Source organism: Monopterus albus, unplaced genomic scaffold (genome assembly GCF_001952655.1).
Source record: "Monopterus albus unplaced genomic scaffold, M_albus_1.0 scaffold6.1, whole genome shotgun sequence".
Lineage (NCBI taxonomy): Eukaryota > Metazoa > Chordata > Actinopteri > Synbranchiformes > Synbranchidae > Monopterus > Monopterus albus.
The window spans coordinates 1,079,597-1,100,527 of record NW_018127886.1 but is presented as its reverse complement, the minus strand read 5'-3'; the positions used below and the strand labels follow the sequence as shown (position 1 = coordinate 1,100,527).

Sequence of the window (20,931 nt, the reverse complement as noted above, 5' to 3'; positions counted from 1 at the left end):
GTGCTACAAGCAAAAAATGTCCTTTTTTGCTTGTAGCAAAAGTTGGGTGCTGATAAAGTTGGAATTTATCAGCGCCCAACCACAGTAAATTAACTTAGTGTCTGACAGAAGACCAGCCTTTACAATTAGCCTGCTTTCAGTTAGGCCCAGACCCAGTTATCCTGGTGACCAGTACAATCTCAAACTTAATGCTGGATAGTTTCTGTCTATGAGACAAAGCGAAGGAGGCACTGCCTAAGTCCACATGGTAACCTGCCAGTGTGAGAGCAAGTTCATGTTAAACTGAAACGAGCTAAGGGGCCGTATGGATACAGTTGTCACCAGGTTCAAACAAACAAGTAACAGGCCTATAGATATTTCCACATACTGACGTACGTAACGCGCGCTTTGTTCCGCCAGTGCCACAGCGAATCAGCCAGGTGAGCAGACACTGTAGCACTAATGTATGATTTGACACCGTTTATTTTACACTGTTGGTCTAATTTAGAGAGTTTACATTTGGAAACGTTCAAACATTAATCCGAAGTTGATTAATATCTAGTGAAATTCTTCAAACTCGGCAAGCTATAGTTGCTTTTACAGTAACACTACTAGAAAGGCCTGCACATCATTTAGAGAAGATCATTTGTCAGCTTTTGATTATTCTGCGTCAGGACGCTGAAATCATTCAGTGAACAGGCCTTAAGTTGTCCAAATCATTTATGTTTGCCAAAGTGCGAGGTAGTTTTTCTTGTTCTGCAAACAAATACCAACTTTATCCATTACAAGAAGCAACCTAAAGGTTTTTAATCACCGAAACAAAACGTTATTTGCGGCAAAACAACAGCAGCTCATCATTTTTTGGCAGTAATAAAGAGCTATATTGTTGAAAGTGTGGTCTTTGTCTTTTGAAGCTTTAATTAATAACAGTGCACCTAAAATAACGTTATAGGACTTCACTGACAATATTATTAATACTGAACCGTGTACATGCCTAAATTCTAGTTTAGTTTCTGATCCACCGAAATGCGTTAGCCCATATAACCTACTGTTGCATTTTGAGTCATTCTGCTACTTCAACGGAGTAAGGCCTTGACAGCATTTTAGTTTACAGTATTGGGTTGGACAAATGTTGTGTGCATGTGGAATTAGGCTATTATTAACGAACCGTTTACAACAATAATGACATGATAAGAAAAAAGTTTGTACATATATTTTTGGATGAGCAGTGGAGGTGTGCTTTGTTTCAAGGTTACTTCATGTAACAGTAAGAAGACACTATGAAATAAAGCCTAATTAATTATGTAGTCACTTAAAGGTTAATGCTGTAATTAGTCTTTTAATTAGGCTAATTAACAGCGCATAATGAGTATATTTAAAATACTGCCTAGGGAAAGTATAGATTGGGATACTTTTTGAGTAAGCACCTCAGCAATACAGTATGAAAATCGTGTGGCCTGAGGTGAGGTGAGTAAATCAGTAACACCTGTCTTCATGTGCATGTGTGCATATGGTATCTATGTGATGAAACAAAAGGCTTATGTTTTGTCAACATTTAATGTTTTGTGCATGTGTAAATATGTCTGCGTAAGCAAGCAAATGAGTGTGTTGTGAACGAACAAAGTGTGTGTCCCTGTGTGAACTGGGTGTGAGCACCCTACCACACTGTTATCAGATTCAGCTGTCACACTCAGTTAAAGGCAGACTAACATCACAACTGTGGCACAGCCTTTTCCAGCTCTGCACTGTATTTAATGATCTGCATATGTGTTACAGATGATTATATTATAGTGCTTAAATGAACCTCATAAACGCTGTAGGAAAGCTACAAACTGCTGTCTTCCTGGGTGGGTTAGATAAAAGTGGTGGCTGTGCATTCTGAGTCCACCTGCCTCTATAACTGTACAGTACAGTCTAGCTGTGACTATATTTGTCCTCCCCTCTCTCTCTCCCCCTTGCAAGGGGACAGGAGAGCCAAGAGTTGAACGGCTGCCAAAAGAGGCTGGGCCACCATGCAGCTGAAACTTTTACAAGCCGAGCAGGAAGAGATGCAGGGAGCGATTAAAGAAGTCAAGGAAGAAAAGAAAAAGTGAGAGAACCATCTGAGCTTCTTTCTTTCTTTCCCTCTCTCTTTCTCTCTCCTTTCTATGTCTGTGTATCTCTCTTTGTTTTCTTATTCCTTGTTAAAGCCAGACTGTATTTGCTCGCCTTTGTTGGCAGGGGGTAAGTGCAGGGCTGGAGGACAGGACAGGGGAGGAGGGAGGGTAGTGAGAGGGGGTTTTGGGTTCAGAGAGTTCAGCTGAGGAGAGAAATAAATTCATAAACAACAAAGGAGACGTGACGTCAGGTCGAGGGGCTGTCCAACCTCTGGCTGAATCTGAGCCTTCATGGAAGAACCGGATTGTTCACTCCACACCACACGTGTCTGTGTGTGCCTGTGTACAGTATGAATATGTGTGTGTGTGTCCCCATTGTCCTATCTTTGAGAAAAGACTCATGTGGAGGTTAAGCAGAGACCCACTACTGTGGTCTGTTTTGTGTCTTTTGTGAGTGTTTTAAGGACTGAGAGAAATATGTGTGTGTAAGTGTGATTTTGGTCGGTTTAACAACTGTATAACTCTGCTATTACAGCAGCTGCAACAAGGAATTAACTGTTTCACTCTCAAAAGACAAAGCAACCTTTGTTTTTTGTCATGTCAAAAGGTTGATATAAGTTTTGAAAGATGAAAAACAGTATATTTTTGTAATGTGGTGGTAAAAAGTATTTGTCTCTTTTTTTTTAGAATTAACCTCAGCTTTTTCAAAATGATGTCAGCTCATAGGTGACCTCTGATTGGTTGGCTCTGCTTGGGATACCCGCTCAAATGCCAGTGATTGGTTCACAAGCTGTCTACAGAGAAGGCTGGCCATCTACGAACAGATGGATTAATGTTTTCTCTACTAATGACTGAGGTCATCGAGAGGCGACAGCCCACACTGGTGTTCAACTCTCTTGGTGGTGTGAGAAAGCAAAGGGAGACCTGGGAAAGATGCCAACGGCTGGGGGGAAAAAAAGTGACATTTTGTGAAATATCCACCCTCCTCGCTCATTGATTCATTTAGCTGAACTCCCTCAAACCACTCCCATTTAGGGGGGCTGATATTACCCCCGATAGAGAGAGAGGACGAACTGAGGGAAGGATGGAGGCAGATGCCGAGAAAAGCAGGCAGAATAAAGATGTCGAGAATGACAGTAAGTCTCCCAGGACTCCATTTCAGGCAAGAGGACTTGACAACAAATATCCAACAGTTCAGAGTTTGTATCTTAAGCCAGGTTAGGTTTTATGATCTACTGATTGTAATAACGTGACATGTAACAGTATGGCAATAGTGCTGGGATGTGCTTGTCTCTTTCGCCATCTGTCTGCTGTTGCAGGACAGTATATGTGCAGCACAAGGTGAGAGGTGTGTTTTAGATGTTAGATGATTAACACATTCTCGGCACGCTCACAGCTGCTGTTGAGCTGTTTTGTGTCACCGTCTCTGCTCACGACAGTTCATGCTTCTTTTCTTTCTTTTTCTTGTCTTTCTGTCTCATTCTGTCTTAACTCTTTTTTTCTGACTCCTCCTCTGTCTGTTCCCTCTCTTGCTACAGCATGTCCCTCCCTTCCTCTTTCTGTCTCTACACCCCCGTCCTCCCCTCCTTTTTTTCTTCTTCCCTCTTTGGCAGCAGTGCCAAAGAGGGCAGGCGGACCGAGGCAAACACAGCGCAGGGCAAAGCAGAGGGCGATCCAAAGGCTGGCGAATTGATTATGTGTATGTTTGTGTTTTGAACTGTCCTGTGTCTCTGTGTTCGCTCGTTTGCCTCTGTTGCTTTCATAGGCAGCTGAAAGTAATGCATTTCTGCTGTGAGTCAGTTTTAGAGCTTTTTTCTTTTTTGCTGTGCACCCTGTTTGATACTGTGGCTTGTGTGTGTTTTGTGTGTGTGTTATAGAGTTGTGTGTGAGCAGACGTCCCTCTGTCACCCTGTATACGGATGGACGCACTCACGCCAGTAGGAGGGGATTGTGGGAAGGGGGTGTAGCTCCTAGAGGGTGTGCTCTACTCCTCTCTTTTCCCTTCTTCCCGCCATCACGAGCCTCTTCTCCTCCAGTCCTTCGGCCCAGCCCGCTGCTCACATAGAGGCTCCAGGTATTTTTCTTTTTTATCCTGCGACACCTCTTCCCATCTTTTTTAACTGTAATCTTTCTCCTCCAGTTTATCGCGTTGTCTTCTTTGTCCTTCATCATGGTCTTCCTCCTGTAAACGTGCCTATCATCATCGATTGCCACGCCGCACTCCGCTCGCCGCCATTTTGGCTCGATGGACATAACAGGAGAAACTTTTCTAGAGCTCACAGGGACTCCACAACTCCCTGCTGACCATCTTCCTTCTCTTGCTTCCTTAATCTCTTTCTGTCTTTCTTTGCCGCCCTCTTCCTCTCCCCTCTTTACTCTAGCACATGAGCCTCTGACAGGGTGGTAAACAGCCTTTTCTGTGGCTTTCCGTATTGAACAGGTGTTTCTTTGTAGACTGGCAGGAAGAAGGCCAGGCCTTCTCAGTTACTTTCTGATCTCTGTTGATTAGCTGAGCCAGAGAGCTGTTGTTGTGTTCAGGTTCAGTATAAGTTTAGTTACAGACCAGTTTTGAGTCGCTTGTCAGGTCTCAGAGCAGTAATGATAGGTACAGTAATAACCAGACAATTTTTACTGTGTTTCTTATTCTCTTCACATAATGTTTGCACTTTTTACCACTATGAAACTCAGATACATAGCAGTTGTTTCACAGGAACGTATGTTTCCGCATGTTATATCATTCTGTGAATTAGAGGTGTGGCTGTTTGTTAAAAGGTGACAACAGTAATGTTTGTCTTGACTTACACTGCGCCATAGGCTACTGATGATACTTTACACTTCAGGAGGAAACTCAGGCAGAATTGAAACCGTGTTAGGTCAGCCAAACAGACGAAAGACTGCTAGTGTGACTGCCTTAAATACATGGGAGCATTTATCTGATTGATGTGTATCTTAGGCCACAGCAAGAAAACAAGCACGTTATTTATTTTACTGCATTTCTTTTTTATTACAGTCACATGTCAGACACTAGAATACCATAAAATTAAAACAAAATATCAGGGTTCCACTCTCTGAATTAAACAAAACAGAACGTACATTAATCAACAGCTGGTTCAAGCGCTCATCCTATTTTTAGAGGGCAGTTTGATACCGAGTGAATTCTATGAAATATCGGCATATTTTATGTACAATTATGAATGTAACTGGGCTGCTTATTGTCACTACTGTATTCTGATCTAGACTGAGATTGATTATAAGATGGCGCCTTAGTGCCACGTGTTTAAGAAACAGTGAATTTGGGCTAACCCCACACGAATCACGGTCAAACTACTCCACATTTCTCTGCATTAGACTGTTATATTTCAAATCTTTGCCACTGAATAGTAAATTACTTCATAAAAAAAGGAAAAGCGCCCCTTTTTATGGATATCGACATGACAGTGGTGGGGTTATGTTAAGAAAGAGAAGTAGTAGAAAAATAGAGAGAACAAGGGTTACATAGACAGGAGGAGAGGTAGGAGTGGGAGAGCTCTGTCCCCGCCCCTCCCTTATCCTCAGATGAACTTATCATGTTGCCTCATGATGTTTATGAGTTTTTCTCCTAGAGGCAGTCAGGCTAACTTCCTGCATTCAGCCTCAACATAGCTGATTGGCTGATATCTTGGCTGACCGGCCGCGGTTTGCAGCGAAGCAACAGGAAGTTTCTCTTCTCATGCAGGAAGCTGCAGCTGTTTCGTCCTAAAATACACCCCCTTTGCACTCTTGCACGCATGGTCTTTGTATATATATGCAGACAATTATGCACGCACATCCTCTTAAAAAAGGCCATACCTTTCTAAGTGTTTGTGTTTATATGCTGTATGTGTGTGCATGTACATAAGTGTGTATGGCCCGCTCTGTGTGGCATTAGTGAATGCTATAACGTGGGCGTGTAGCAACTTGCCAGGCCAGGCATCTGAGCTATCAGAAACATTTGAAACCATGGTAACCAAACATCTCATCAGCATATCAGCAAAACCATAGACAAGTGGAGAAGAGATGGGACAGAGTAGATGAAGAGGAGGATCGACACCTTTGATGTAGTATATTATCTTCATTCAGATCGCTGGACATCTGTGTAGTTGGACAGTATCGGTAATACACCAGCAATTCAGTGATTGTTTCTTTATTCCTTTTTATCAGCTAAAATCTCTGATTCTTTTGAAGAAATCAATATGCATACATTTTTTATACAAGCATTGCCAGTGTTAGGTCACACTAACCTGAGATGTGTGAATAGTATAAATCTAAAAACGGGATTCATAAACGTGAAATTAGTGTGTGCTCCACCACCTTTTCTATTACAGATTTTTCAACTTTGCTCTACTTCTGTGAGCGTCTATGGTTGAAATGGTTATTAGAGAGTATGACAGTCAATACAATGGCTCCCTTACATTCCTGTCTTATCTTGGTCATGCTGTCTGTACATCAGACATGTTGCCCAACGTGTTTACCTAGTTCCTATCCCTGTGACACTAACATTTGTATATATGCAGCCCTCTGTCTCACAAAACAGAGAAGTTGATGGCATAAGACTGGAAGTAGCTTCATTTACCATTCAGTAAATCAGGATATAATAGGCTGATGTTCTACCCAGGTCAAGCAGTTGCACTGTGTTGAGTCTGCCAGTGTGTGCTTGTGTGTAAGAACGTGTACATGGCAGTTAATTTCTCTATACATGCAGACATGTAAGCATAAGCTGTGTGTGGTTGTGCCTGGTTAATTAAGATATACAAAACATCAGAATGGGCACCATGCCAAGCAGGCGTGGATAAAGCTCAGTGCTCCCATCCTTTGTCTTGTAATGTAGAAATCATGGATCCTTTAGGGAGTGGGGAAGATGAAAAAGCAGGTACCATAAAATAATCACAGTGCTCTCTTGAGGATCATCCCTATTTCTTAGATGGATGGAGAAAGGTCTAGACACTAGTGAGACAAGACATTTGTTCGTGTCAACTGTGGGAATTCTTCATCTTGCCATTTACTATGTGGCATACTTCCTGTGCCAACTCCAGCTCCCCGCTGCTCCTCCTCTTTGCCCACCCTCACCACCTCCTTCCTCCCTTATTGAAATTCTGCCTGGCACGCAGACACTGCCCATTCTTGGCACAAAGCTCAGACAGAGAGAGAAACACACAAGAACCTGTACCAATCGTCTGGTACCCCCTCCGTCTGTGCCAAGCATTCATCCCGTCTCGTGGACCAAGGGACCAGGAAATCTAATAGGTATTTCCCTGCCTCTGCTTCCTGCAAAAATCTGCTCCAATTCTGAGGAGTTTTGCTGGCATCTGAGTGTGCTGCATCCGTTTGGGGATTTGCTAATGAACTTGGGTTTACGCCGATTGCAATGTATGAGGAATAAATCTGATGAATCCTGCATCCTTTCGCGTTGGAGAAGAGGAAGCTAAGGCCTATTTTTTCCACGATCTTTTCAAAATTTATTTTCGCAATGCATTTTATTAGTTAAAAATGATGCAGTGTGATCAGGTTTTTCTCTCTTTTTTTTTTATTCCAGGCAGGTTTTAATAGTACAGCAGATTCAGGTTGATGTTGAAACGTATATAATAAAGAGTAGTAATTCAGTTTAGCAGCTGTTTTGATTTTATTCTTTCAAATTAATCCACACAAGGGAATAGTACAGTTTGATCATCACAACACTTCTTCGTTGTTTTGTAGGTGTTTCCTTCCTTTCTGTGTTATAAAAATGCCTATTTGAAACAAAATCAGGTATGGGCTTTATAGACACAGCAAGTTAAGAATAAAACAATAATTAGAAGATTAATGAAATAGATTAAAAATAATCCCATGCTATAATTGACAAGAGGTTTTACAAAACTCAAGAAACATGTAACTGTCACCCAAAGAAAGATGAACATTCCAAAGCATAAAAAAGGAGGCAACTGTGTCAAGAAAAAACTTATCCTTGTTGGTCACAACAGAGCAGCATTATCAGAGGGCAGGGGAGGACAAGGTCTGTATTTCTTGGCTTACACAGAATACTCTGAAGTTACTAGCATTTAGCCATAATTCTGCTGACAGATGCGGACAGACTTTCCGATAGGTAGGTGAGATTAGCTCAGTAAGCCACTTCACTACCTTTTCTTATCTGTTCTTTAAGCTCCTCACAGCTAGAAAATGCCTCACATGAGCCATGTGTGTCCCTTTTATGTGCTACAGACAAAGTTCACGATCACAGCCAACTGCATCCAGTGGAGCACACATGACTGACTGTGTTTAGTCTCAGTGTTTCCACCAAAACAGTCATGTTACACAGGAAGTGGGATGCCAATTTTTGCAATTAACCCAGAAGCACAGAATTCCCCACAAGCATTTGATGTTTAAATCTTTTTTCATTTGAGGCTGTGGTTAGATGTCCTGTTAAATGATCATTCATTTAGCCCATATTTCCCAGTACACTGTCATATCACTATTAGTCTGTTCCCTCGTCCTTCAAATACAGCTCTAGTCAGGGGACGTTTCTTGGCGACTAAACAGAACATAGATCTGTCACTGGCATAGTGGTAGAGTTTGGGCATCATGCCAGCACACCCCAACCCCCTTCTGTCTGTCTGGTCTTCTGTAATCAGACTAGTAGGGTCTACTGCATGCTAACTACAGGCTGGTCTGGACTGAGTCTCAGGGGTTGTGACTGTATGCTAATTTATGCAGGCAGTGTACCTCCTAACCCCTTCTCTGTCTATCTGAGGCCCAGGTCTGGCATTTAGTCTGACACTTGTTAACCCTTCAGTTGATGCAATGCTAACCTGCTGACCCATCTTAACCTTTATGCCATAAAAGTTTAGCAGTTAGTGACTTCAGGATGAGCAACATCTTTCACAGTGGAATTCATAAACAAGACCAAAAATACTATCTGCTTCTTCAGTAAGAGCACTATTGGATTTTTGATTGAACCAAAGTTGAGCTGTTAGAGGTACAAGAAAAACCAGAGGCACATGCTGTATGTGCCTCTTCTCTGTGAACTTTGCAGCTGTCTGATAAGAAATGTACCCGAGATAGAGTGTGTCGTATGGGTCTGTTGGCTTCATCTCAGTGCTTGGCACAAGACTGATTCTCTATCATTCTCAGCAGAGCAGGGGTCTTCCTTCATCATGAGACAGCAGGCTTGGGTAAAACAAAAACCTGAAAGGTAGACCTTATCGTTTTTTTTTTTTTAGTGATCTAAACTATACTATACTAAACTATTCTGTATAAAGCCAGTGTTGACATTAATATACTGAATTACAGAGTATTTGATGGATAAATACTGTGAAGATGGTTTTTAAACAGCTATAATATGATATTCCATGGATGAGCCTCCCCCGCCGGGTTTACAAGGTGCCATGCAGCTGACCTTCAGGAAGCTGGGGTTTGACTACTACCCTGTCCACAGACCTGGTGAGCGTGATGACTGGTTCTTTTCTGCAACCACAGTTTAACTGCAGTTTGCCCAGAGGCATTGTCCTGCTCCCACTGAAAGCACAGCATTCATTCAGGGCTAGCTGTAGTCCATAAGGAGAAAGGAAAGGCCTCTTAAGAATTTACAGTGAATTATATTATGGATTTATTTGTTGTCACCTGGTTTTGAATTTATTTTAAGGCTAGACCAGCCCCCAGGTTTTTTCCACAGTCAATCTTAATGCTTTGTTGATTTATTTTTTTTCTGAAGTTTTGTCATTTTTGTTGTTCATTTTTAATCTTTTATCCCAAATTGTATTTGTAATTATTCACAGTCACAGCAATTATAACAACTATTGTAATTTCTAAATTAGTTTTATGTCTAGATTGATTGCTCAGTCATGACTGCCCTTTGATGCTGTAATACAGCTGATGGGTGCCGACACTGGGAGCGCCACAGTGTAGCCATGGAGGCTCAGGCCCAGTGGGCTGGGAAACTGCTGCAGGAGTACCAGAGGAGAGCAGAGGCCTCTGGGTTCCCAGGGCCACATACTGAGGTCCGCCAGCCAACAAAGGACTCCCCTGCAAAGGCAGTTAAAGGTGGGAGTGCAGAATCAACATAAAGATTTGTCATTTTATAGAAATGTGTTGTCTGTCCTCACCGCTGAACATGGACTGAAATATTAAGATGCAGTCATTCTTAATATAAGAAACAGTGGTGTTTTAAACAGTTCAATCTGTTGGCATGTTTAACTTTTGGGACAACATGAGTGAGAAGTCTTGAAAATGCTAAAACGACTTGCATGTTAACAAATGCATCTTTGTGACAACCAAGCAAACTCCATCTGCCGATGAAGAGCGTGTGCCACGATTGAAAGCTAGTAAGAGGGCCTCATGTTGGGATTGTGTTACACACTCAGCCAGATAAACAACTGAGATGCAATAAACAACACACAAAAAACAAATTAAAAAACATGATTACTTCTCCGTCACCATAACAAAATGTTACACAATTGTAATAATAAAGGCAAAAAAACTGACCTAGGGCTCAGTAACGATAACATTTTTGAGATTAGAAAGGCCAAATCCTAATCTGTAAAAAATCATTTTGAACATCAGTGCTCTTGCTTTTGTGGAAGAAAGTTGATCTAGTCACTAAGTGTGTACTCTCTTCTGCACACACTGCAGATGGACAGTGTAGTCCCAAGTTAAACTCCTGTGACAAAGAGCAGTCAAGCAGCAGGACCACTGTGACAACTTCTGCAGACTCATCGCTGAAGAGGCTGAGATCTAGCTGTGTAGTGGTCAGGATGGATGACGTGGACATTCACCAGGCAAGCTTTTATCATCTGCTGATTTGATTTACCTGCTCCAACAGATGCTTTACACATGGATGGACTTCTATCCCTCAGTGCACACAGTCAGCCACTACCTCTGACAAGGCTAGAAGTCACCTGAACATCTGAAGAATTTAGGCAGTGATAAGTGTTTTTTTTTTTACAGAACATTAGCTTCATGAAAAAGGCATGTCAAATTATCAGCCTTAGAGACATCGGTCTGACAGGCCTTACGAATGAAACTTACTCTCACATCAGCCATTGGATGTGTTTTATCAAACGGCTGATCTGATATATCAGATCTGTCACTTCACTTGGCTGCTCTGGTGCCTTTCATTTGATACTGAGAATTCCCCTACCACTTCAAATTAGGCTGGTTTTGCATTTTCTCTTGGGACATTTCACACACCTCACCATAAAAGAACACAACAGTGCCAGGGTTATTTCAATTCCTATTTTCACAAATCTAGAGACACCCAGGGGAAATTCTGTACATCTGGGTCTTCACCTTCAATTCGTGACAGTCATTGATGGCCAGACTTCTGTTTTTGTGATAAAACCTTTTTAGCTTTGTTTACTCTTGTACCTTGAATGAAGAAGGTAAATGAAAAATAAAATCCCCTATTCATTAGTGATATTTCGACCATTCAGGTGTCCACAAGGGGCCATCAGAAGAAGAAGACCCAGTCTTTACTGTCCTGTAATCGTAAAGCTCTGGGTCTGCCAGATGACATACCAGCAGTTCATCTGCAGTTTACTGAATACTACCTTCCTGACAACCCCAGTTTATCAGGTATTGTGCAGCTCTGCCATGTTTTTGTGCATTGTGTTGTTGTTGAAATATGTGAGTCCTCTAAAATGTCTTTAACAGGAATTATATAGTACAGTTTGATCATCACAACACTTCTTCGTTGTTTTGTAGGTGTTTCCTTCCTTTCTGTGTTATAAAAATGCCTATTTGAAACAAAATCAGGTATGGGCTTTATAGACACAGCAAGTTAAGAATAAAACAATAATTAGAAGATTAATGAAATAGATTAAAAATAATCCCATGCTATAATTGACAAGAGGTTTTACAAAACTCAAGAAACATGTAACTGTCACCCAAAGAAAGATGAACATTCCAAAGCATAAAAAAGGAGGCAACTGTGTCAAGAAAAAACTTATCCTTGTTGGTCACAACAGAGCAGCATTATCAGAGGGCAGGGGAGGACAAGGTCTGTATTTCTTGGCTTACACAGAATACTCTGAAGTTACTAGCATTTAGCCATAATTCTGCTGACAGATGCGGACAGACTTTCCGATAGGTAGGTGAGATTAGCTCAGTAAGCCACTTCACTACCTTTTCTTATCTGTTCTTTAAGCTCCTCACAGCTAGAAAATGCCTCACATGAGCCATGTGTGTCCCTTTTATGTGCTACAGACAAAGTTCACGATCACAGCCAACTGCATCCAGTGGAGCACACATGACTGACTGTGTTTAGTCTCAGTGTTTCCACCAAAACAGTCATGTTACACAGGAAGTGGGATGCCAATTTTTGCAATTAACCCAGAAGCACAGAATTCCCCACAAGCATTTGATGTTTAAATCTTTTTTCATTTGAGGCTGTGGTTAGATGTCCTGTTAAATGATCATTCATTTAGCCCATATTTCCCAGTACACTGTCATATCACTATTAGTCTGTTCCCTCGTCCTTCAAATACAGCTCTAGTCAGGGGACGTTTCTTGGCGACTAAACAGAACATAGATCTGTCACTGGCATAGTGGTAGAGTTTGGGCATCATGCCAGCACACCCCAACCCCCTTCTGTCTGTCTGGTCTTCTGTAATCAGACTAGTAGGGTCTACTGCATGCTAACTACAGGCTGGTCTGGACTGAGTCTCAGGGGTTGTGACTGTATGCTAATTTATGCAGGCAGTGTACCTCCTAACCCCTTCTCTGTCTATCTGAGGCCCAGGTCTGGCATTTAGTCTGACACTTGTTAACCCTTCAGTTGATGCAATGCTAACCTGCTGACCCATCTTAACCTTTATGCCATAAAAGTTTAGCAGTTAGTGACTTCAGGATGAGCAACATCTTTCACAGTGGAATTCATAAACAAGACCAAAAATACTATCTGCTTCTTCAGTAAGAGCACTATTGGATTTTTGATTGAACCAAAGTTGAGCTGTTAGAGGTACAAGAAAAACCAGAGGCACATGCTGTATGTGCCTCTTCTCTGTGAACTTTGCAGCTGTCTGATAAGAAATGTACCCGAGATAGAGTGTGTCGTATGGGTCTGTTGGCTTCATCTCAGTGCTTGGCACAAGACTGATTCTCTATCATTCTCAGCAGAGCAGGGGTCTTCCTTCATCATGAGACAGCAGGCTTGGGTAAAACAAAAACCTGAAAGGTAGACCTTATCGTTTTTTTTTTTTTAAAGCAGACCTAAAATGGCCGATATGTGAGACGCCATTTTGTGTTTCCTTGTTGTGTTTTGGGGGGCAGAATCCCAGCCTTGTATTCAATCAGAGGCAGCTGGTGGAAGCCATATTTGCAGGAATCTGTGTGTGTACCTCCGTCTGAGAAGCAGCAGCCAGCCTACACAGGGATAGCTCACTGGATTGAGCTCAGTTTTTGGCAAAAATGGAAACGAATTCCTGGCACAGAGTCGTGCAGCTCTTTTTTTTTCTCTGTCGATCACATGCCAGAGTCTCAGGAAGCCAGTGAGTTGTTTGTTGGGGTTTCACACATTAGTGCTCTCACTTTCCGATGTCTGCTTACCGTAAAATTATTTGCCTTTGATTTATTTTAATGGTTCAGATTTCTTAGACAGTCAACTCCGCAACAAAAAAAAAAATGCTTGGCTGATCATTGAGGATGTGCCAATATGCAAAGTCTCTGAGGGTTTTCTTTTGTTAAGGACTGATATATGTTTCTCCAAATCTTGGCAGTTGAGGACTTGTTGTCATAAAGCACAAGAATTCTTTTTCTTTTTTTGTCGCAAGTCGTGATTTGAAACCATTTCCTGGCATTGATTTAAGCAAAAAACAAAACAATCAGACAGACATAAAACTGAAAATACAGCTACACTTTTTTTCTATAGGGACTGAATGCACACATCAGTTGAGAATGTTATCTGAATATACACTTATGAAGTGGCAGTCAGTTTTATCTTGCATGTATTTTACTGAAAGGACTAGTAAGTTAAGGTAACATTGTATGTCGCTTTTTCTTTGTGCCATTGCAGGAGTTATAACCTGAAAAGATCTTTGATGCTGAAGCAACATGGGTGCTGTCCTTGGGGCTGAGGTAGTAGATTGAATAGTTGTGGGGTTGTGTAACCTCTTTTTGAGATAACTATACAATCTACTGTCTTTCCCAAGGAAACAGCTGAATCAGCACATCACCGACTGTCATCTCCAGATGGGCGATCATGCTGTCTAATCAAAGCATGTACTTCCAGCAGTCGATCATTCATTGCAACAAGATTTTTTATTTTTTTTTTGGCTAGAGCAGGTAAATTAGGTGTCATGCTCCCTAACAGGTGAATGTGTGGTGTGTTTGATTTGGGCTCTGTCAGGGTGAGGTAGTAGGTTGTATAGTTTGGTGGGTGGGATTGCACCCTGCTCAGGTGATAACTATACAGTCTATTGCCTTCCTTGAGGAGCTCACTGAACATTCAGTGATATTCAACACCCTCTCAATGGTTAAGTGTCACATTTATTCTTGATATATTATAAAAATGATTAGGTGCTACAAAGGATTAGGGCTGAATTGATTTGAACCTGTCATGTGACTTGCTTAAATATATGTACATCCCAATAAAGCTATATTTTCCTCAAATCCATTGTTCCAATACCAGTGAATGAGGTTTTGAAATGGTTTGTTTATCAACAATGGCATTCTGATGGTTTTGTGGTTTGTGTACAACAGTATCTGTTGAGTTTGTTAGTGCAGGGTACCCTCTAGTGGAGACACAGGAGAAAGCTTTAACTAGAATAAAACTTTCACACAAGGGGATAGCCAAGTGGACTTGGGTATGCAGGATTTCATACAAACCCTACACTACTGGCTACGTGCATTTCTTCAGCCTACACAGTCTCTGCAGCCTTATATTGCTGTTAAACACAGTGATCGATTTTTTTGTGCATGTAGAAACTTTTTGACCAAGTCACATGAACTCAAACTTTATTCACTTAAAATGACCCTATGGGTCACATGTATCTGTGTGATTGGTTCAGCTGACTGTTATTGACTGATGAACCTGCTCTTCCCCATGGCAACAGTTTAGCCTTATGAAAAGTGTCTACATCTTTGACTGTAGGCCTGCTGAATCTTTGGGATGCGGTAGGCATAGGTGACAGGGTTGATTGCTGAGTTGGCATGAGACAAGAGAATACCTGGAAAGAAAAGACCTTAAGACAGACAGGTTAGATAGCTTTGAAAACTGGAAAATTTTGTGACCTGTGACTGCACCAATTATAATTAACCATTCAGAACAATGAGTAACACTATGCAAAATAGTCTGAATATGTAAACAAACAAAAAAAGATAAGTGACTGTGTGAGGACTAGAAAAGCTGCTGTCACCTGCCTGTGTATATTGTCCTCTGTGTGACAGTTTGAGGACCATGAAACAGCAGCAGACAGTTCATCAAGTGCAGTGAAATCCAATAGTTGGCAAATAAAATGAGAAACAGAGCTAGGGAGCAGGGTGGGTGCTTTTCTCTGAGCAGAGAGGCCTGGGCTTGAGGACAGTTCTCCTTCAGATGGCCCTGCGAGCTCCAGAAGATTTGAGCATAGAGGAGCGTCATGACCAGCAGGGGTGCAGTGACACTAACAGGAAGGTGCATGGAGGAAAGTTGAAGGACGGGGAAGATGTACTGCTGGAATTTGAAGCCAAATGGGAGTAAACCCCAGCAAACCGAAAAGCATCTAGCACACAGACACACCTAACCATGTGTGCTTCTGTGTAGCCAGGGTTTTTTTTTTATCGAAGAAGGAGGGATAAAACAAAAATAAAGGGTGGAAAAAGAAAACAACAGCAGGCACAAGTCAGGGGTCAGGCTCACCCACCCATTCAATAGTACAGCCAGAGACACAGCAACCACACCCACTAGGAAGTCAGCTACCGCCAAGGAGGCCAGGAAGCAGAAGGTTGGCTCCTGAAGGGAATCCCGGACACCAACACACACTGCACACACCACCAGCACATTACCAAGGCAACAGGCTATGGAAATCAGCACTTCTAGTACTGTGTAAGATATTCAGCTCCATTCAGCCATCACTGAAGATGGACAGCAAGGAAGACTGACAAGCTATGATGTTTGACAGAGCAGGCTCCTTTGCAGGCTGTGGACAGGTGGAGCGAATTTCAAAGCAGAGTTTATTGTTAATGCTATTTCTGCTTTCTGCTCATGCCTTGTGTATGTACTTCAACAGGCGTGCACTCCACGGCCACACCATGTGCATTTTATCAGTGAGTGAAAAATCCTTTCCGCAGTGAGGGAAAGCAATTCTGAATGAGCCATGTCACATTTAGGTGACCTACTTGTAGTCACTAAGAAAGTAACACAACAAAATAGTTGTACTACAGTGTCAAAGAAGTTAGTACTGATGTATTATCATCAAACAAATAATAAAAAAAATGTGCTTACTATGCAAAATAGCCCCATACAAAGTGTTACATATTCAAAGGGTTATATAAATTATATATCTGAATTATTATTGACACACCATGTAAACAGAAATTTAATGTTGTAACAGTTTTATTTGCTTTATTTACTAATGGTTCATTTAATCGATAATTGTGAATCATATTCTATAATCTGGTCATATTTTAAAACTTACTTTGCCAGGTAACTCATAACTACAGTTGATGTAAATGCAGCTGTAGAAAAGGTATGACATTTCCTTCTGAACAAAAGTATAAGGTAGCACAAAACAGAAATACTACAAGGCCGTCATCAAAATGTCATGTTCACTTTATGTTGTGCTTCTTTGTTCTGTATTATGTCTGCATGTGACACATTTTGAATTATTCTGTACTGTGCTGTAAATGTAAATATTAATGTGCATAATTATTTTTCACAACTCATTTTTGCATGTATCCTGCAGGGTCAGGAATAATCAAGGCATATTTGGTGTTATATGTAATTTGCCTGTGTCACTTGGTTTGCATACGGTACCATCCTATGACTATGAAAATGACATTTATTTACGTTGCTAAAATGTTTTACAAGAAAGCAAATACTCTTCTATGATGTGTGTGTGTGTTTTACTTTGTGTGTTAGGGGACTTTTTAGATGTTACTGATTAACAGTTCTGTTTTAACTGGCTGTTTTCCAGCATATATTTACTTTGCTTACAGTTTTGGCAATGTGTGTGTTTATAAGTACGTTTGTGTTTGCCTGACTGATGCTACACAGTATATCTTTGTTCATATAGATAGATAAACATATGCACAGACATACAGATAGATAGATGAATAAAATATATCAGGTATTCTGAAAATATTTGCAGATTTATTATATCTTAAAAAGATATTTAAACACAGATCATAGCTACATTTTGCCAAGATGGTTTTATATCTCTTGAATATCTGTAATAGAGAATCCCCCAAAACAACAACAACAACAAACTTTTACTTTAAAAATATTTACGTTCTACTTATAAAGTAGATATTACTTGACAACCTATTAGATTTACATCATTTTTAATGCCATGTGACTTTTCACTTATCCAAAGAGTTTGCTTCACTTCCAGTCTGTCCATCATATGTACCGACTCTAATATGATGCTGTACGTAGGGAAGGCTCTGACCTACCTACAGTGTTTCATCCGGCTTTTAAAATACTCAGTATTTATTTGTATAATCAGCAGAAAGGACATGTATGGGACATCAATACATTCCCTGAATATCCATTGTGCTTACTCTATTTCTGTACTTATATATAGTCGGCATCATGCTTTCTACACTATATTAGTGTCTCTTTGAAGGCCTCTCAGCGTCTTCTCATCAAACTGATATGTGAGCTTCTTCTTCACTTTCTGAATCTCACCAGTGCGGGAGTAGTTCCTCAGTGCCCGTGCCATCTTCTGGTAGGTCATGGTCTTACGATTCCCCTTTCGTTTGCCCCAAAGCTGTGCCAGGCGCTCTTTGTTTTGGGAGGAGAACTGAAAGGTGCCAGAAGAGGATTGAACCCACCAAATGCAGCTCCGCATTGATGGTGTATGGAGCATCTCAAACAGGAACTGGAACAAACGCTCCTTCCTCTTTCCTGGTGAGCAGGAAGGGCATGTGAATACAAATATGAGGAGACAATGATTCATTTATGTGTTCATGTGTGTGAACAGGTTATTTTTTTCCAACAGCAGAAGTTTTTACACTAAATACATATAAGATTGGTATTTGTTGATACCCAGGGGCAGAGGTAAAGATGTCTGTGTGTGTGTTTGTGAATATGCATGTGCTTGTGTTTATACCTGACAGTGGGGCAAGAGGCAGGGGATCTCTGTCCTCCCTGCTTCCCCTGTCAGACAATGGTGACGATGACTCTTGGTACTCCTGGTAGTGGGAGCTACTGGACTGGGAGTCTGAGTCAATGTATGCAGGAGCATCATAGGAATATGCAATGTGGTCCTGAAACAAACCCATATACAACACATTAATAATTCACAGGTGTAATTATTGTCATAAATCATGAATAAAACACTTACATTTCTGATTTCATACATACTGTACACACAGTGATCTACTGTAGTATTTGGCTACAAAAAAAAGTAATTAAACTTTAATTTGCAAAGAGGCAGAGGATCTTGAACTCACCCATTGGTTGTCATGGCGACTAGGCCAGGCTGCAGGTTGGGCATGTGATTCATATTCTTCATTAGGGTGGTGATAGCCACAATGCCACTCATATGCATGCTGACCTGACCAGCTATTCTCTGTGAAGAAATAGGCAAAAGATAAAGTCAGATAACAGATGAAGAAATACAAAAGCACTTACACCATTATCTTTTTCATTATAAATGTCATCCCTCTAACCTATTATCCTGGTGCCCTGGCAGAAATGTGTGTGCATTTGTTGCCCCATGGTGGTTGGAGATGATGCAGGTGTGTGCACAGGCTGGACTTCCAGTGAATGCTCCTGCAGGTACTCCTCAATGACCTCCAGATCCACCTCGGGGCAGGATGAGGGAGCCACTTCGCTCCAGGTCCCCCGACCTCCACACAGCCTGATCTCAGTCATGTAAGTCATCTGACAGACACAGAGCAGGACAGCGGCTTTCAGAAACCATACACACTCTGGTTTTGACCTTGGCATATTTGTTTTGTGATGTTGACAGCAAGGAAGATTTTGCATGATGGGTGGCATTTATCACTCATGTGTCACTCATAGCCGGAGGCATTATTATTATAAGATCACGCACCTGCTGTCTTTTGTCATTACAACTCATTGTTGTTTTGTTTTGGTGCACTATTGGTGCTGAGGGGTGTCATACAATGAATAATTTTGCTTAGAGATCTGTAGATCTGGGAAGCATGGACTCATCAGCAGGAGTTTTAAATGAGCTTTAACTTCGCTGTGAATCATCCATTTTCTACATGGTGTTAAGCAGCAGTTATCATTCTTGTAATTGAAAGTTCTAGAATAGTTTTGTTCAAAAGAGAAGACACTGATGTCCACATGCAGCATGAACTGCATGGAATTTAACTTGATCCTAGCTGTGTGTGTGTCCACTGTTTGTTTTGGAAATGAGCCAGGTAATAACACTGTAACCCTGTGTATTTCAGTTTGACTGGCAAATTTATGCAAGTGTTTGCTTTTTCTCCTGCATAGGTAACATTCAAGTAACAGTGTTGTTGGCTTTAGGTGCCATCTTTACAGATATACCCTTTTACAATGCACATCTGTTACAGAAGATAATCTAGAACACACTATTACTGAAACACCCAGTTTTATATAAAAAAACAAACACAAATAACAAACAAGCAAAAACATTAAGAATAACCAAAATAATAATACAATTAATAAAATAATATCAGGCTCACCATCTCCATTTCTGCTAACATACTTCAGGGACAAATCTGGAGAGAGAAACTTTCATGAGACTCAAAATCAAAGCTCAAAATTCACAGCATGAACAGGGAAGTGAAAGAAGCTGTCAAGCACCCTTCTCTAATTTATCAGATGATGTTGGACAGCCACATGACAGCATAAAACAACAAGCAAAGTCAGAATCTGAATGAAATGAGTACAACAAGGAGGCGAGCTGTACCTTGTTAAGACAGAGGTGTACTCCTGTGTCTGGTTCAGTGACGTAGTATCCTCAGGCAGTAGAAGGTGGAGACATAAGCATGTGAAAGCTCACCTAAATTATATCCTACCTGGCTCACACCTCTCTTATGTAGTTGTTGCTCACTCTTGGCCAAGCCCCTTTGGCTTGGTCAGAGTGGGAGTGGCTTAGGAAATAAATGGTCATTCTGGCTATTGTTTTGTTAAAATGAAATAGTCATTTTGTATTATTTAAAGGGCCCTTGTATGTGCTTATTATTATTGTCTGTTATTATGACAAATGTATATGCAGTAGAAAAGTTTTAGGCAAAAAGGAGGTGAAATTTGTTCTAAAGTTTTTGTTGGCACATTGCCGGTTTTATACAACAAAGTATAAATGTGGAGTGGTGTTTCATGTCATGGAGTCAAATCCTGTGGTGTATCTGTGGCTTCTTATCATTTCATTTATCACAGCAAAGCTGTAGTACTGTGGAAGATAACTATGTGACTAATATTTTTGGCTTTACATTGTTGTTGCCATCAAAGCAGATGCTGAATAATGGAATAATGTAGTGATAATACCTGCTTCTGTGTCCACATGCTCATATATTTACCTTCTGCTAAGGGGGGTGGGGGGCAGTGAGAATCACATCTATATTTACCCCCCCTTCCCATTTATCATTTACAGCGTATAAATAACTTATTATATGATGTTAACTTATATAAGCAGGCATAAGGATATTTTAGGTGGTCATTAATGTACAGCGTTTTCAACAATTTTGATGTTTCTCATTAAGATAAAGTTTATATAATATATTACTATTATTT

General features: G+C 40.9%; 3 protein-coding genes and 1 long non-coding RNA gene across 4 annotated transcripts; 2 read left to right on the top strand and 2 right to left on the bottom strand.

Moving 5' to 3' along the window:
* The first annotated feature begins 271 nt into the window (after window positions 1–271).
* LOC109969733 (uncharacterized) lies at window positions 272–7,620 on the top strand. Its single transcript, XR_002276300.1, has 3 exons — window positions 272–419; window positions 1,942–2,068; window positions 3,953–7,620. It is a non-coding gene; the product is annotated as an uncharacterized LOC109969733 (long non-coding RNA).
* A 1,795-nt stretch (window positions 7,621–9,415) lies between these two features.
* LOC109968678 (UHRF1-binding protein 1-like) lies at window positions 9,416–12,313 on the top strand. Its single transcript, XM_020615132.1, has 5 exons — window positions 9,416–9,506; window positions 9,936–10,106; window positions 10,695–10,840; window positions 11,495–11,636; window positions 12,267–12,313. The coding sequence occupies exons 1-5, from the start codon at window positions 9,416–9,418 to the stop codon at window positions 12,311–12,313; spliced, it is 597 nt and encodes a 198-aa protein (XP_020470788.1).
* A 1,763-nt stretch (window positions 12,314–14,076) lies between these two features.
* Window positions 14,077–17,665, bottom strand: LOC109968672 (adenosine receptor A3). The gene is made up of 4 exons (XM_020615120.1): window positions 17,656–17,665; window positions 15,808–16,079; window positions 15,420–15,777; window positions 14,077–15,241 (listed from the first exon to the last, which is right to left on the bottom strand). The coding sequence occupies exons 1-4, from the start codon at window positions 17,663–17,665 to the stop codon at window positions 15,120–15,122; spliced, it is 762 nt and encodes a 253-aa protein (XP_020470776.1). The 3' UTR covers window positions 14,077–15,119.
* LOC109969618 (transcription factor Spi-B) lies at window positions 17,422–20,686 on the bottom strand. Its single transcript, XM_020616644.1, has 6 exons — window positions 20,108–20,686; window positions 19,881–19,916; window positions 18,873–19,086; window positions 18,654–18,772; window positions 18,311–18,467; window positions 17,422–18,105 (listed from the first exon to the last, which is right to left on the bottom strand). The coding sequence occupies exons 2-6, from the start codon at window positions 19,899–19,901 to the stop codon at window positions 17,798–17,800; spliced, it is 819 nt and encodes a 272-aa protein (XP_020472300.1). The 5' UTR covers window positions 19,902–19,916; window positions 20,108–20,686; the 3' UTR covers window positions 17,422–17,797.
* Window positions 20,687–20,931: the final 245 nt, after the last annotated feature.

Bases quoted from the DNA above. Each gene is read 5' to 3' on its own strand.
- LOC109968672 (XM_020615120.1), bottom strand. The intron at 15,778-15,807 runs CCCTGGCTACAC...ACACATGGTTAG, and splicing joins CTTCTTCGATAAAAAAAAAA to GTGTGTCTGTGTGCTAGATG. The intron at 15,242-15,419 runs GCAGGTGACAGC...GTCTGTCTTAAG, and splicing joins ACAGAGGACAATATACACAG to GTCTTTTCTTTCCAGGTATT.
- LOC109968678 (XM_020615132.1), top strand. From the start codon at position 9,416: ATGGATGAGCCTCCCCCGCCGGGTTTACAAGGTGCCATGCAGCTGACC. The intron at 10,107-10,694 runs GTGGGAGTGCAG...CACACACTGCAG, and splicing joins CCCTGCAAAGGCAGTTAAAG to ATGGACAGTGTAGTCCCAAG. The intron at 11,637-12,266 runs GTATTGTGCAGC...TATGTGCTACAG, and splicing joins TGACAACCCCAGTTTATCAG to ACAAAGTTCACGATCACAGC.
- LOC109969618 (XM_020616644.1), bottom strand. From the start codon at position 19,901: ATGTTAGCAGAAATGGAGATG. The intron at 19,087-19,880 runs GTGAGCCTGATA...TGTGTCTGTCAG, and splicing joins TGTTAGCAGAAATGGAGATG to ATGACTTACATGACTGAGAT. The intron at 18,468-18,653 runs GTGAGTTCAAGA...GGTTTGTTTCAG, and splicing joins GTCGCCATGACAACCAATGG to GACCACATTGCATATTCCTA.